At 38.7% G+C, this 15692-nt stretch overlaps 1 protein-coding gene across 4 annotated transcripts in view; it reads right to left on the bottom strand.

Annotated features, from left to right (window-relative positions):
* Positions 1-15692, bottom strand: part of LOC113038178 (transcription factor COE1) — a 122237-nt gene that overhangs the window by 90274 nt on the left and 16271 nt on the right. For all 4 annotated transcript variants that reach the window (XM_026195426.1, XM_026195427.1, XM_026195425.1 and 1 more), the window contains exon 6: positions 11804-11872. In XM_026195426.1, the coding sequence (XP_026051211.1) occupies positions 11804-11872 (69 nt within the window). The remainder of the gene's footprint in view (positions 1-11803; positions 11873-15692) is intronic.

The following is a 15692-nucleotide window of genomic DNA, read 5'->3' as shown; positions in this document are numbered from 1 at the left end:
CCCAATGAGGCCATCAAAAGGACCAAGAAATCTATCATATTATAGGCCGTGGAGAGCTTGATATAACAATATTACGCCTAGGTTATGCTTTTTAAGTAAGCTATGTTACAATGTGGTTCTAGCTGAAAATAATCCAAATAATGTGAAGCAACAGGAAAACAAGTGCATATGTAAACTCAATAGAAGCTTTTACAGTTCATGTGAAACATTATTCATGAGCCGTTTTATTTCTGTTTCTACAATTTTGGGCAAGGGATTTATTTTTATTAAAACAAACAGATGTCAATGTTATATAAAGACTATATTAAAACCTTTTTTTTTTTTTTTTTTTTTTTTTTTTTTACAATTCCTTTATTGTTACTTTTCAAATTACTATTTTTAATGGATTTTTATTACTTTATTCTTGTCAAATTGGAATTATAATGTTAAAAAGTATGATCATCTTAACAAAGGCAAAATCCATCTCAATATTAAATGTCAGATGATTTACATCCATTTTTAAATATGATGAAAAATATGAGTATGAATATTATTATACGAAATATATGAGAGGTGATGTAAAGTGTTGAATTCATTTGTGAACTCATTTTAAATTTGTTGATTTATTTGTGAACAAGATTTTCTATTGTGCGTTATTTCCAATCAAGATTACACAAAACGTCCCTATATTTGGAATCTTAAATTGGAAATTATCCTTAGCAAGACACACACACAAAAAAGTCAATCATGTTATAAAATGCCAAACATGTCATGTCCACCCTGTCATTTACATCACACAATGCTATTGAGCACAATACATAATTTGAGATGTGGTGGAAATGACTGCATGGAAAAAATGACAAAAAAGTCAAATATATTCTTTTGTGATGTAAATGCATGCAGATCAAACAGAATATCATGTGTTTCAAAAGTTTATTTTTTAAACCTCTGCAGGGCCAAATTTAAAGAAACAGCCATATAGCCTACACTAAAAATGGTGTAGGACTAATTTCCACTCAGAAGCTGCTAGTAAATGTCACAAATGATCACAAAGAAATGCCATGTAACACACAGAGCTTATTTTATTGATCTAAATGCAAAGTGTACAGGTACAAGTCATGCATTTGCATTTGCTAATTAAACGACATGGCCCTGGACAGGAAAATGCGCCGGCGCCGGACTGAAACTAGCAAACACACTTGCTCTGCGCCTTGCGTCGCATTGCGCCAGGTGTATGATAGGGCCCATGGAATTAAAAGTGAATTTTTAAATTTCTTTGAATTTCCTTGTAAAACATACTCCAATAATATTTACATATATGTTTCCATGTTGGAAAATCACTTTTAGCATTGTATAAAGCTTTAATATATATATATTATTTATGATGCACTTTGTACTATTTGGAAATTTGTCCTTGTCTCTATATAAGTTGGATAATATTGTATTCTGCGAGAAAAAGAGGGCATGTTTTATCATGGAACATCACTTTGACGGCATGAGCTCTCTTTCCTGGTAACCCTTACCACTCGCTTCCTCCTGAAGGTAGTGCCGTAAAAACATACCGAGACACACACACACGCATTCCTTTAGGGTTGGCGGCGCCCTGGTCTTCCAGCACCCCACCGCCTGACTTTGATGGGCCGACCGTGTGTACGCAGCCATCCGTTAAATCTGACAAGGTTTGCGTTTTTATTCAGACCCTGCTATTAATAATGGAGTGATGCATGACCACCGCGTCCAGATCCTTCCCCCACTTTTAGATTCTCTCAGTGCAGCCCGGAGTGCTGACTCGCTAACCAATATCTACATCTTGTTTACATTCTCAGCGCGACCAGTTGGCTTGAACTCGCCTGCAACCTGTATTAATAACTGTTATGGGTCTGAAGTTTCCCCACCGACTGTGATGTTGAACTCTGGAGGCTGGAAACTTTTTGGGGAGGAATTCACCAGGGGCTAGGGTCTAGTTCTGCAAGTGACGGTGAAGCTGCAAACGGCCTGTCAATCATCGCTCCCCACCGTTCCCAGAGGGTTTTCCTCTGCAGCGACCCCCTCCTCTTACAAAAAAGCTAAATCGAGGAAGAAGGCAAGTAAAAAGAATCTCAGGGCTATATTGGACCTACTAGCTGGAGGCGCTGGCACTGAAGCTTCTTACATAAATACACATTTCCAGACACCTCCAGGGTGGAGAATAATAAGGCCACCTCCATGTCACCTTCCTCTTAACATAACTGCAAAAAAGCACAGGTATCTGCAAGAGGACACCAACCGGTGGAGATGAATATACAGGGGGCTTCCGTCTGCTCTTTCATGACTTTATCATTTTATCTGCAGAAAAATGGCTTGTGTGCACAAACAAAACAGTCAAGACTGACAGCTACCGCGGCATCCTCCATCATGCCCTGCCTGGATGGTGACAGTCAACCCATTCCCCAAGGTCCAGCTGTCCCCAGACCCCCGCTGTCACTGCGAGACCAGACCGGTACCAAAAGACCAGTCGTCGACCCCGAGACTACCAGAGCAAGCAAGTGGATCATACCCCTTTGGAGCCTTCCGTCAAAGTCTGCAAAGTTAAAATCTCAAGTGTGATCCGCCGCGCTTCCCTCTAAAGTGATGGAGGAGCAGGCAGTATGGAAATTAATGCCACATTGATGGAGAGCCATCTTTAGAGCGGCCTTTTGAAGTCCTGACTGCACACCGAACTGTCTGAGCGACGCTTCAAAAGTGTGATTTCAAAACAGCCCTCCCTGCGGCAGCAAAATATGGCAGCGATGTGTACACAGAGTTCTGCTAAATTACGTTAGAAAAAAAAACAGAGCAAGGAATGTTTACCACTTACCAGCCTAATGAAATTACATGTGCACAGGCTCACACACACGCAGCCTCGCGATGGGAAATTATACGCGGCCATTACACCGGGAGGGGTGAGGGACGTGTCTGAATCTGTCTATTGAGCAAAAGGGTAGTTGGGTTTCCTGGCCAACAGCGTCCATTTCATTTTAATGGCATTGCTAATGCAAACTCACCGGGTCGGGCGCTGGGTGGTGATTTGGGAACCGTGGGGTGGGGGATACACAGCAGCCCATTCATGGATACGTGGACTCTCAGGTCAGGTAAAGAGAGGGGTGTTCTGGCAGTGATATTAATGACCATTAAGTGAGAGTAGCTCTTTGCATTGGCACCTAAATCCAAACCACAGTTTTATCAGCCAGTAGATGCACTAGATGTTCCTACTTGTGCTCACAAAAACATATTGTGGCCACATAGTGGCGGCATCGAATGGTAGTACCATGGTACTTTGGCGTGATTGTATATGGTACAATTACAAGTGCGCTACTGTTCAAAAGTTTGGGGTCTGTATGACTTTTTAATGTTTTTGAAAGAAGTCTCTTATGCTCACAAGGGTGTAATTTATTTGATAAAAAAATGTAATAAAATTATATTACATACTCAATATGAAATATGAAAAATAGTTAAAACTTAAAACAATGTAAAAATGTATTCTATTGTAATATATATTAATATTCCTGTCATGTAAAGTTGACATGTTTGCATCCTTTCCCCAGTATTCAGTGTCACACGATGCTTCAGAAATCATTCTAATAAGGTGATTTGTGCTAAAGAAACATTATTATCCCTTTTGATCAATTTAATGCATCTTTGATGAAAAAAAGTATTCATTTCTTTTAAAAAAATCTTACTACATGACAATGATAAATCTTTAGTTTAAAGCACATATGCCAAGTTTGATGTATCCTTTATATTCATGTTGATTTTCAAAAACATTTTAGTACCATTCATTTTAATGAATGGTATATCCATCAAGGTAAACTGACATATTAAACACATTATGTATATAATCTATATATTATTATATTTTTTACTGATTTAACTGTTGACACTATCTAGCCAAACCCTACCCCACTGGTTTTTACAGTACATGGTACTCCAAGGTACTTCATGCTACATGTCTATAAAAGATGATAAACAAACAAACAAACGAAAAATCAATAAAGGTATTTTTGCGGACAAAAACAAAGACCTGACATTTCACACACACCGCCCTTTCCACCCTGCCTGTTGTAGTGGGCTGATTGCCCAGTGCATAATGGGGGGCTGGTTACGCACAGGGACACAGGGACACATCTGTGTGCATCATATCCCGGGGCAAGGCCATTTCTCCCTAACACTTCTTCAATTCCAGTCCTTATAGCTCCAAGAGGTTGGCTCAGGAGAAGTGTGTGTGCATGCCGCCCCTTTAAACACCGCCTCAGGGCACTTGGTTAGGCCCACCGCAGAGAAACACTAGGTGCAAATGTAAAGGTACTGGGTTTGGTTTGTCTGTTTTTATGGCAGTTAATTCACAAACAAGCAATTCAAAACTGCTTTAGTTGGGAGTTTGTAATTTTGTAATCAAGGAACAGAACAGATTACAAGTTTGCCATATTGTAGTTGAATTTCTAAAAATGAGTGAAAAAAACTCTATTGTGTGAGAATTATTCTCGGGTGGAATCTGGGGGCTTATCGTGAATTAGCATCAAATGTAAATGTTGAGCTTTCTAATGATGGAAGGTGCAAAAAGGATTCAAAATAGGATAAATGAATAAAACATCTTCAGTTCTTCCTCTCTCTCTTTCTTAGTTTTTTTTTCTCTTTCTCTCTGACACAAAGTCAATGGCATGAATAATTCACTGCTCTCTCTCGCTCTCGCTCTCTCTCAGAGCCACGGGTGACCTTTCCCCACAGGAAGTGGAATCGAAACACAACAATGGGCCCCAAGCACAGGGGGATCCCAGCTAAGGAGACACTCAAAACACAGCGGGGATACAGAGAGCTTGCAGATCCCGTACATTATACATTAATAAATTATTCAGTTACAGTCCCTAAAATTCATATTGAATAAATACAGCCACCCACATGCTAGACGGGGAAGACCAACAGAGAGGCCCCGGTCCAGATTGGCCCCAACATCAAACTAAGCAGAAGTCTAAATTACTGCTCTGAATCGTGGGCTAGTGTTTTAGTCTGAATACAGAATAATTTAATAATAAGTAGCTTACAGACTTAATAGTATAATTCTGCAATGCAAAACAAACAATGGTGCCAGTTTTGACTAAGTAAAGGGAACTAAAAGTATTACATTTACATTTAAATTAAATTGTAAAATATCAAATGTATCATTTTTTTTTTTTCAGAATTATTTAATATATTAATATATTTTAACCAATATGCATCATTTATTAAAAAGTACATTTTTTTTCTTCTAATGTGTCTGGACTTACTATCAAATAACACATCCTGCAATTTCTGTAGTATACAGTATATATGTGCATACTTTGTGCATAGAATATCTGAATTACCTGTTAACTAAATGTGCAGCTAGAAAACACAGAGCACTGTGGGGAATATTGTCTCCAACAACGCCATACAAAAGAATCAGACCTTCCATTTTACAATGTTGCAGATAAACTGGAAGTTAAATCATTTAATTGAAAAAAAAATGGATTAAAGTGCAAAATATCATAAAATGCAATATGATAATTATATGCAACTTGTTGAATTAAGTATGCAACATTATAGGTCATGTGACAACAATGTAACGTACTTTTGTCTGAATCATTAATTGTTGAATGCATAATGCATAGTTTCACAAGCTATTTTTAAAACAGAATTATGTATGCAATACATACACTTTTATTTGAGTAAATTAAGTAAATAAAAATTGAGACGTAAACAGACTGTAAATGAGTGTCTGGGGAATAATCGCCACCTACAGAGAAAGAAATCTAATTAAAATATCATTATATGGAAAAACATGTTGACAACAAGCTGCATGTCTCGCACACTTTTTTCTTTTGCACCTGCAAACAAGTATAGCAGAAAGAAGGAAGTGACATCAATGCCTTAGGAGTGGTCCATCCTGTCTGCCATTATGAGCTCAGGTCAAAATCTCATTCAGCAGGAAGCCCTGATCATCAGAGCGCCGATGTTCACACACTCACGCAAACACGCAGAACACCTTACCACGGTAAACAACCATTCCCAGTGCAACATGAGCTCAACATACTCTCAGGAATAAAACAAATCTCTGAAAATGAATTGCAAACATCTATATCTCTCATAGAAAAGCTGAGGTTTGCTCTCAGTCGCAGACTTTCAAATGAGAACTCGATCTGAACTCATTCATGCTGCTTTAAAAATAGTGAATTAATTACAAGATTCTAGAAGTACAGTAGACTTAAACAAGAACTAAGTCCAGGGTTAATGAGCCACCTAAAATCTGTTCCTCTACTTCAGATGCTAATAGGAAAGCTAAAGAGGCTGACTGATTGACAGCTGAATTCAGACAGCTTGATTGACAGCTCTCACACACACTCAATCGTCTGCTTCGAGGCAGTGAGGGAGACGAGGATTCTGAGGGGACACTATTAGCTACTGATAACTTTTGCGCAATGCAAGGAAGTGATATCTCACCAGCAAAAAAACTCAAAAGATTTGCTCGATAGAAACCAAATAAAACAGCATTGAACACCAAGGAGGAAGAAAAGAATGTGAAAGAAAGAAAGTGAGCTGATGTTTTAGTGAAAAGTAAGTTGAGACAGAGAGAGACGGACACGCTCACATGCAGACAAACGCGCGCGCCGCTTTAGGGGTCAACCAGGCGCATGATAGGATTTTCGGCAGAGAACTAGAAGTCGTTAACCGTATATTAACTTGGAGAGGTAGGGGGCGACACTGTTATTATCGTCTTTCCTGGCTGGGATTAAGTGGGCCACACGCAGGCTGTCACAAAGAGCTGGCACTGAGAACCTCACAGCGCTACACTGACAAGCAGACGCATTCGAACAAACCACGGATATTCGCCTCTTTCTCTCCTTTCACTCCTTGCTGATTTCTGCCACTCTTTCTCACACTAGCCACTAAAAGCCTTTTTTGCATTTCTTCGTTCTTCAATGGGCCAATCTGGATTGGATTAATGCAACAATGGTCGCCTCAGTCTAATTCGAGACAATCGTGTGCTGGGTCATAGATAGGGCTAATGAAACCGTTAATGTCACAGTAGTACCCCGCTGGTGTGGTCTGAACTGAACTCTCAGACGATTGCTCCATAAAGTATTAGGGCACTTAAGGGGCACCTGAGTGAATGTCTTGCATTAGAACACATCTGTAAACAAATGATGGACCGAACTAATGATTTTAACAGGAGTTCGCAAAGGAGTAACCACAGGTATAGTTCAGTACATGAATTATAAACATGATAATGTTTGATAACCAGGCAGGGGGAGTTTTTAAATCTAATTCCAAATCATATGAACTAGCCATCAGTTCACTAAAACATTAAATAGTAACATTGATATATTAAGTCGCAGACCCAACTTTCAAAAATAATGGCAATTTTAGTGAGAAATTACGTTAAAATCATGAGAAATAAAAGTGCAATAACAGTTACAAGCCACCGTGAGATATAAAGTCGCAATTACAAATATATGTATATTACCTTTTCATTTTATTTTATTTTATTTTACACACTTCACCTTTAACATGCTTCTTCTTTTTTAACTGTTTTGCTTGTAAAGTGCTTTGGCTATCTTTCTTTGAAATAAGTGTCACATAGTTAGATTTTTTTTTATCAACATTGAATTATTGCTAAATGTATCCAAATTTAAAAAAATAAACATCAGACCTAAAATATTGTTAACATTTTACTTGATCATATTTCTCACAAAAAATATATATATATATAATCAATCGGCGCAAATTGATAAATTACATTTTTATTCATTTTTTTAACTCTAAGGCAAAAACAGGTAAAAAAAAATCTTTTTCAGATTTCTCGCAAAAAGAATCATGATAATGCACAGCAAGCTGATGTGATTTGAGATCTATTTTGCCTGCACGCCGTGAACTTTTAGCTTATAGCTGCACTTTTTCAGCAGGCCATTAAATGTAAAATTCAAGGGCATGGTGACCCATTTCCCTCCATCAGCTCTGCGAATGTTGTTTTGGTTAGAGAACAGAGATCCAGATGTTGAGCTCTGAGCGCTGAGAGTCAAGCCAGCCAAGAGGGGCTGAGAACCGAGTCTTGTCTTGAGGGTACAGGAAGTCCCACGGTATCCACGGGAACTTTCGCATTCCATTCTTCGCCGGCCCTCTGACAGCTTCTGACATCCCTCAGCGTGGGCTCACAGCATCACCGCGAGAGCCCGTGCGATCCCAGAGTGGATAGAGAACTACTTCCTCTGAGAGGGGAAGATGAAACATCCTAAGGCCGACGACAGCACATTCAAGTAACTTCTGGTGGTGCATTGGAGAAAACACACACCCGATCTTGTACCCCTCTTGCGCCAGAGGATCTAACATCACAGATACAATAGGCGACTGGTAAGTGGAGCGGTTTGAAACGGGCCGACAGGAAAGCATTTCGATTGACATGCTACCGTCCATCGTGTACAGCTCCCTTTGAATAAAACTAAAAACAGTTTCTCCTAACGCTAATTTTAGGGACACGGCTACTTATACAAGGCTTTTTTGGCACCCTGTACATAAACAGAAGTGAGATGGGAGGGTCTGGATTAAAATGAGACGTGAACAATAGACGTCCAGGGCTGCAGGGGTTGGAGTGGAGGAAGGTGGGGGTGGAGGGCCTGAACTGAAAGTGATTAAACCGAGAGAAAGAAAGGAGAAAGTGAGGAGGCGTCTATTAGATGTCAGTGTGCTTTGTGTCCATGTCAATGAGATGGGATTAAAGTATTGGAAATAATCTTACAGAGCCGATGAAAGGTCAGTCCGGGAGAGGGACAGGCCGAGAGGAACATATGGCCCGGCTGAGGAGTCGCTAATGTTATACAGCGCGTTACACACACACACACACACACACATACACACACATGCATACATGAATGCATGAGGGAGCGGTTCGAATAAAACAAATAAAGAGATCCAGATAAATAATGAATCGTTCTACATGTGGCGTAAATCGAAGCGCGCAGTGGAGGTCATCACGAATTCTGTGAGCGGTTATGATTTGTGGTATTTCCCCTGCCTGTGATTCGGTCAAATATATCCATCGATAAATGCCGAGGGTGGATATTGTTTGTTTACAGATGTTGTCTGCAATCCCGAATCTTCGTAAATATGAAATTAGTTGTTTTAACAGCATAATAAGGGTTCATTAGTGTTTTTAACACAGATTTGGATTAGCTGTGTTCTTTGCGTATCTAATTAGAGCATCACTCTCAATGCAAAACCGGCAGAATTAGCCATAGCCAGACTAATTACTGGTGTGAAATCAAATCGGCTCGTTGAAAGAAGTGCGCGCTAATGAGCCCTTATTAACCAAGCTAAATAACTCAGAGGGAAAAGGCGGAACTCGGATTTATTTTTCTTTAGGTTACGCATTGAGGAGAAATAATAAGTCATAATCAAGACGCTGTCATTGAGCTTGTGAGAAAATGTGTAGCTGCCAAGAACACATACCAAAATTAGATTGTTTTCTTCTTCTTTTTTCCCCCCACCTTTTTATTTATTTTTTTGTTCTTTCCTGCATGACCCATTTCTCTGGGCTGCAGAAACATGCGACGAGAGATCAGGAGTGACACAATCAGATCAGATCACAACATCCAAACACTTTCACCTTCATGAAAAAAAAAAGATTTTATATGCTAAGAAATATATGTGGGAGGATTATTAAGTGGGTAGGACGGAGGGGAAAATTGCTGTACAAATGCATCACAATTCTGCACAAGTGCAGAAAGATTCATAAATAGTAGTTTGAAAAGAACAAATATGCAGGACAAACAATACAGATATATATAAAAATGTATATCTATATGCTTAAATAAATGATAGCACAGAGATTTGATATATGCCATGTCAAGGCACATTAACACAATTTCTAATGCAGAACAACAGTGTTATAAATGCATTTACACAGAAAATACAATTGCATGACAAAACAGATATATATATATATATATATATATATATATATATACAAAAACTTAATAGAGAACTATTATGACTCCCTAAAACAAAACTGAAAGAGGAGCTGCCGGAAGATTCGCTAGTGGGAATGTAATAATCGTAGTTTTTGATGGTCTTGAAGTTACCAAGACCTTCTAGTGGGCCTTTTCACTGCACATGGGACCATTGCACATGAGATCCTCCAGCAGGTTCATCAGTCTGTGTTCATATTGAGCCTGTGTGCTCAGTGAGGTTTAAAGGTGTATGAGCGTGTATAAGGGAGCCACAGCTGGCTCCCAAGAGTTCTGACCCGTTCTGGTCAAGTGAAGCATAAACTGTGTCAGCTACCCACAAACACGCGAGCCAGGTATGAAGGGGGCGGCAGATCTGCTGTGTCCGAGCGCGGTCGACTGAGCAGCTCCAGTCACACCTGAGTCCATTCTGCAGGAACGGGTCAGTGGCTGAAACCGAACTGTGCAACTGTCCAACTCTAAACTGTCCAACTGCTGTCTAAAACTGAAGTAAACAAGCAGAGCGGAACCGGGAATGCTGATGTAGTGGGAAACAGTTTTTTTTCTTCTCAGTGGGGTTTAATTTTCACAAATGAGCCTGAACGGTCTTTTGACAAACGTCACAAATCAACCCTAGTCTGGTCATCTGCACACAATAACTCTTGCACACCATTCCATGTGGTGTATATCAAGTCATTTCCCCCCTTCGGCAATAGATTCTCACTGAGATATACCCTTGATTTGTGGCCTTTCCCAGTGTTACGGGCAGATTATGGAAAAAAAGGCGTCTTGGGAATTTGGGAAGCTGCATATATTCCAGCAAGGGCCTTTTTAGGCAGAACAAATGAAACGTGATTCAGTGCTGATTTTCTTCAAATAGGCTAAGCAGCTCTTGATATGTTCACCTCGTGTGCCTAAATATTGTCTCAAAGGAACGTTTAGCAATTTTCATCGAGCGTAGCAGTTGCTGCAACAATAGGAAAAAGATTGTTTTGTTCAATCCATGACAACCATGACCTGTCAAAATAAATGCCATTAGACGTCGGCTAATAGCTTCCACATTGCAAAACACATAACTGCACACAGCTAGCCTAAAGCTTACAACATTAACAGCAATGAAAACACTACCTCGAGGACTGTGAAATCTTCAGCGTCGCAAAGAATCCTATTAGCATTACTGCTAACATTATTACAACTACAGTAATGGATGCAGGAGTTTAATTTGGATTTAAAGAGACGAATGTTAGGTGAAAGAAAGCGATGCCCAGGGGAATCGAGAGAGATGGCGAGAACAGGGTATCGAGGATGAGGGGGGCAAGGGTCTCTGGTGTCTATTGTTTTTACATGTGGGTTTGATTAAGACAGAATAAAAAGACCAAGAACACTGTCTTTTTTTTACTTCTTAAGGGGGGAGCAGATCTCAATTTGAAATACATACCATGTAGATATTATCTAAATTGCTTACATGTTTACTGTCAAACATGTTCTCAAGAGAAATTACTCACTGAATACTTTTAACACAAAGACTAGCCTTTGACTAAAGTCTTTAAGCCTGTAATTTACTCAGGCAAAGATAGCAATAAAAAGCACATTAATATCAAGTGCTTGGGCACAGCCAATCCTGAACCCACAACAAAAAGAACATGGTGGAAAAATAGCAGCCAAAGAAACAACATGACAGAGCGTTTAACCAACAAGTGACTCAAGCGAGACGGCCGTAGGACTCCAGCGTCTCAGTGTCCTGAGAACTGCTTCAATAGCGACGTCAACCACAGCCTCCAATGGCATGAGGATAACAATGAAAGTATCAAATGTTTTCAGGCACACAAACAGTATCAGGAAGAGTTTCCTACCTGTCGATGATGACGGGATCCGAGGGTGTCTCGTTGCGGTTCCCGCAACTCTTTTTGTCACAACAACGACTGAAAACAAAGAAAATATCAGTTTAAATTAGACTTCCTATGTCACAAGTTAAATCGAAAACCACCACCTTGTCTGTTATTTTAGCAAGTCATATTTTTCATGTCTTTGTATGTTGTCCATTAAGTTTTACGCACAATTATGTTGTAGACAAAGAAAAACACTCAATGTTAGAACCTCAATGTTAATGCTTAGATATGCAAGCTAGACTAGATTTTAAATCAAAAGTCTGATAGTTAAAAGGGGAGGGGTTTAAACAAGGGCTTGGTGACATCACTAAAAAAGGAAAGTCGTTTCAGAGGCTTAAAATTGAATAGATGAAGGACCTTTTACTTCGGAATAATTTTAACCGATGAATCTTGCACAATAGCATGTATAAAGAAAGCAATTAGAGTCAATCTTTGATGTCTTGTTGACCTAAAAGCTTAACTGTAACTCTATCGCCACCTTGTGTATTGGAGTTTGTTACCGCCACATTAACACGTGAAGCACTTTCAATGTCACTGCTAGACCTTCTCTGCATTTGCATAGGTGATAAGGGTTAGCAGACTGACGAGAGGAGAATTTAAGGTGTGCGAGGGGCTTCAGCAGCGGTTTGGAGACCACCGGCATCACATTTCCACCGCACAGATGGCAGCAGGACACTGAATAAGGGCTGGGGACAAAACTGTCACATGACACCCCTGGCATTGTCCTTCCCCCTTCAGTTTTTCTTCCTCCCACAACTCTCTCTGCTTCCACCCTCCCGCCTCACGGTTTCTCTTGTTACCTCATTCCCAGCTCCCTATTTTCTCCACCGACACAGTTTTTAGACGTATCAATAGACTTTGTCATTCATTCACAGACTTTCAGATCGTATCATGAGATGTACCATGCTTATTCATGAGGAACCGTGTGTATGTGATTTATATAATACTCTTCTTCAGGTATGCATGATGAATGTCTTTCTTTAGAAACTCATCATGAATAGAAGACTAAAATCTATCTCTCTCTCCCTCTATCTACATCTAAATCTTTATCTCTCTCGCCCCTCCTTCTGCAAGGCTTCCTCAACTAGGTCAGTGTCCTCCCAAAGGACTGGAACAAGGGATTGCAGTGCCTCTGTGTGTGTGTGTGTGTGTATTTATACAGTGCAGGAAGAAAATTTGTAGAAGCCTAATGATCAAATCCAGCAGTGCCCATGGGAGACACAGTTTAGCTCCTGATACACCGAACCTTGAGCATTCAAGTTTATAGAAACACATTCAAAACAATTAAAGAGAAATATTGTTAACTACATTTTTCTTATGTAAAACTAACTGGTATGATGCAAGAGTGTTGTGAGTGGTTGACAGTGCTTTGCTGCTGCAGTCTTTTATGGTTGATGGGTCAGAATTCATGTTGTTCTCATTTGGTTTTGAAAAATGTTAACATACTGCAAAAAAACATTTAGTTAACATTTAGTTGCTACATTTAGTTAAAACAACTACAAATTTACAGTGTTTTGTTTGATGTTGTTGTTGTTGTTTTTCAGATATCCAACCTAACTAAACTTTTAATTTTACACCAAGCATTTTTTTTTTAAGTTGTGTACACGTGCATTAAAGATTTAGGAAAATATGTTATTATTTTTACTATGTTATTATAGTAAACTAAGTTATTATATGTTATTATTTTAAATATATCTAATAAATATTGTTTTAGATAACTTTATACCTAAAATAAAAATACATTAAAACAAGCTCATTAAAGAAATATTTGTATTAAAGTAATTTAATATATGTGTTTGCATTTTATATATATATATATATATATATATATATATATATATATATATATATATATATACATACATATATATATATATATATATATATATATATATATATATATATATATATATATATATATATATATATATATATATATATATATATATATATATATATATATATCAATGCATTAATAAACCTGGACAAAATTTTTTTTTATAAAATATTTAAAAACCTGACACAATATTGAGGCTTACATCACATTGCTACTTCATGTGGTTGCTATCAAAAATAAGTTATTTGAGGTCAGTTGCACTTATATTGCACTTATAGAGTTTATATATTTGAACAAACACTTAACATAAGTATGAAAAAGTTATGAACACTTGCCTTAGCAAATTCAACTGCAAGTAATTATTGCATGCCTAAATTAGCTTACTGGGAGGTTGGGAAGGTTATAATCTTTTTCCTGATCCTCTTCAAGATCGTCCCGTAGGACACCCAAAGGAAATCGCATCTTAGATCTTAACGCTTCCTTCCTGATGCGGCTTTTGAAGAAATGTCTAAATGGGCTAAATGTAATTAGCAGGATGTAGTCGGCTCTGTCAACGCTGGAACGTGGCTAGGCTACTATCACACGCCTCCAACATATGTTTCCTTTCCATGATTCCTTTGATTCATGAGATTGGATTTGTGTTATGACAACTTTAGTCTTTAGAAGAACGATTTTGGCTAGTTTCACGACAAACAACATCCTGAAACATTTCCTGTTTTTTTTTTTTTTTTATCCTCCCCCTAGTTGGTTAAAATGATAGGAATAAGCACTTTTGTCCCACACTTGCAAGCTGGCATGGCACCATATGGCTAATGGTGGTGCGTGGCAATTAGTGGAGCTGATTAATGGTGAACAGCCTAATTTTCTGCTTATAATTGCGGCAGCATTTGATGGTACACATACAGGCTATCGCACGCACACATACACGATTGCCTATCAATGCTGATTTGGCAGGTGGGGGGAGAAGACTACATCGGTTTGGGTATACATTTGCTGTCAGTTAAAAAAAAAACATAAAAAAATATATATATACGATTTTGGTTCTTTTTAATGCAAAAGTGCCTTTATAACACCTTTAAATTGTGTGATGCATTGCTGGTAAAACCTGGCATATATTTCGTAGATGCAATGTGAGCCAGGGCACGTTTGTTAACGGAGCAGACTGAAATTTCAGATTGAGTAATGAGTTTCTGCTTGTCCTAATTAACCAGGCATCAGGGTGATATTCATGGGGGGGGGGGGGTTACAAGGGTGGGCGGCACTGTTAAAATACTACTAAAAATAGGCGCGAGTCGATCATCACAACCTACTTTTAAGCAAATTCATCTTTGGATGTTAATTAAATACATAGAATTTGATAGAAAAAGTCATCTTCTACTTGTTTTTTCTCTCTCTCTCGCTCTCTCTGTTGTTCACTAGGGGTTTGTGAGTTTGACCTGGATGGTATTAGTGTGAATTGAAACAGAATACAGCAGTAGAGTGTACCGCGCAACAGAATAAAGTGACGATCAGCAGGGTGTTTGGAAAGTCACAGAGCGAAATCTCATTGGTTCAACATCCCGGAATACAAAATATAGCATTAAATCAAAATCTAAAGCTGCGCCCAGAATCCCATAACTTTGCAAAAGTTAAAGAAAAGAATGTTCTGTATAGCATGAACATATGTAGTACGAATGAAATCCAGATGTACTAGATTGTCTTGTGACTCAGAGCGGCAGTTGCGTCTTTTCGATGTCATGTGAACTCGTCTCCTGTGGCCTCATGGGATAGTAAAGCATCCATCAGATGCGTATTTCCGAATCTCAGCGGACTTTCTGCCTACTGTTTTATGAGTATTTTGAATTCGGACATACTATTTATTCCATGTACTGTTTTTATAATGCTACACAGCAAGGCATTTTTGAAACACAGAGTGAGTTTTTGCGGCAGTCCATGTTTATTAGCGTTAAGGTTTGCTATGTGCTAGTGTTCTCCCAAATGACGACTTTAGAGTTGATGCTTAAACATGCACTGAAT

This window comes from Carassius auratus, chromosome 21, assembly GCF_003368295.1.
Source record: "Carassius auratus strain Wakin chromosome 21, ASM336829v1, whole genome shotgun sequence".
Lineage (NCBI taxonomy): Eukaryota > Metazoa > Chordata > Actinopteri > Cypriniformes > Cyprinidae > Carassius > Carassius auratus.
The sequence above is the reverse complement of the archived record's forward strand: the minus strand, read 5'-3'. Positions and strand labels throughout refer to the sequence as shown.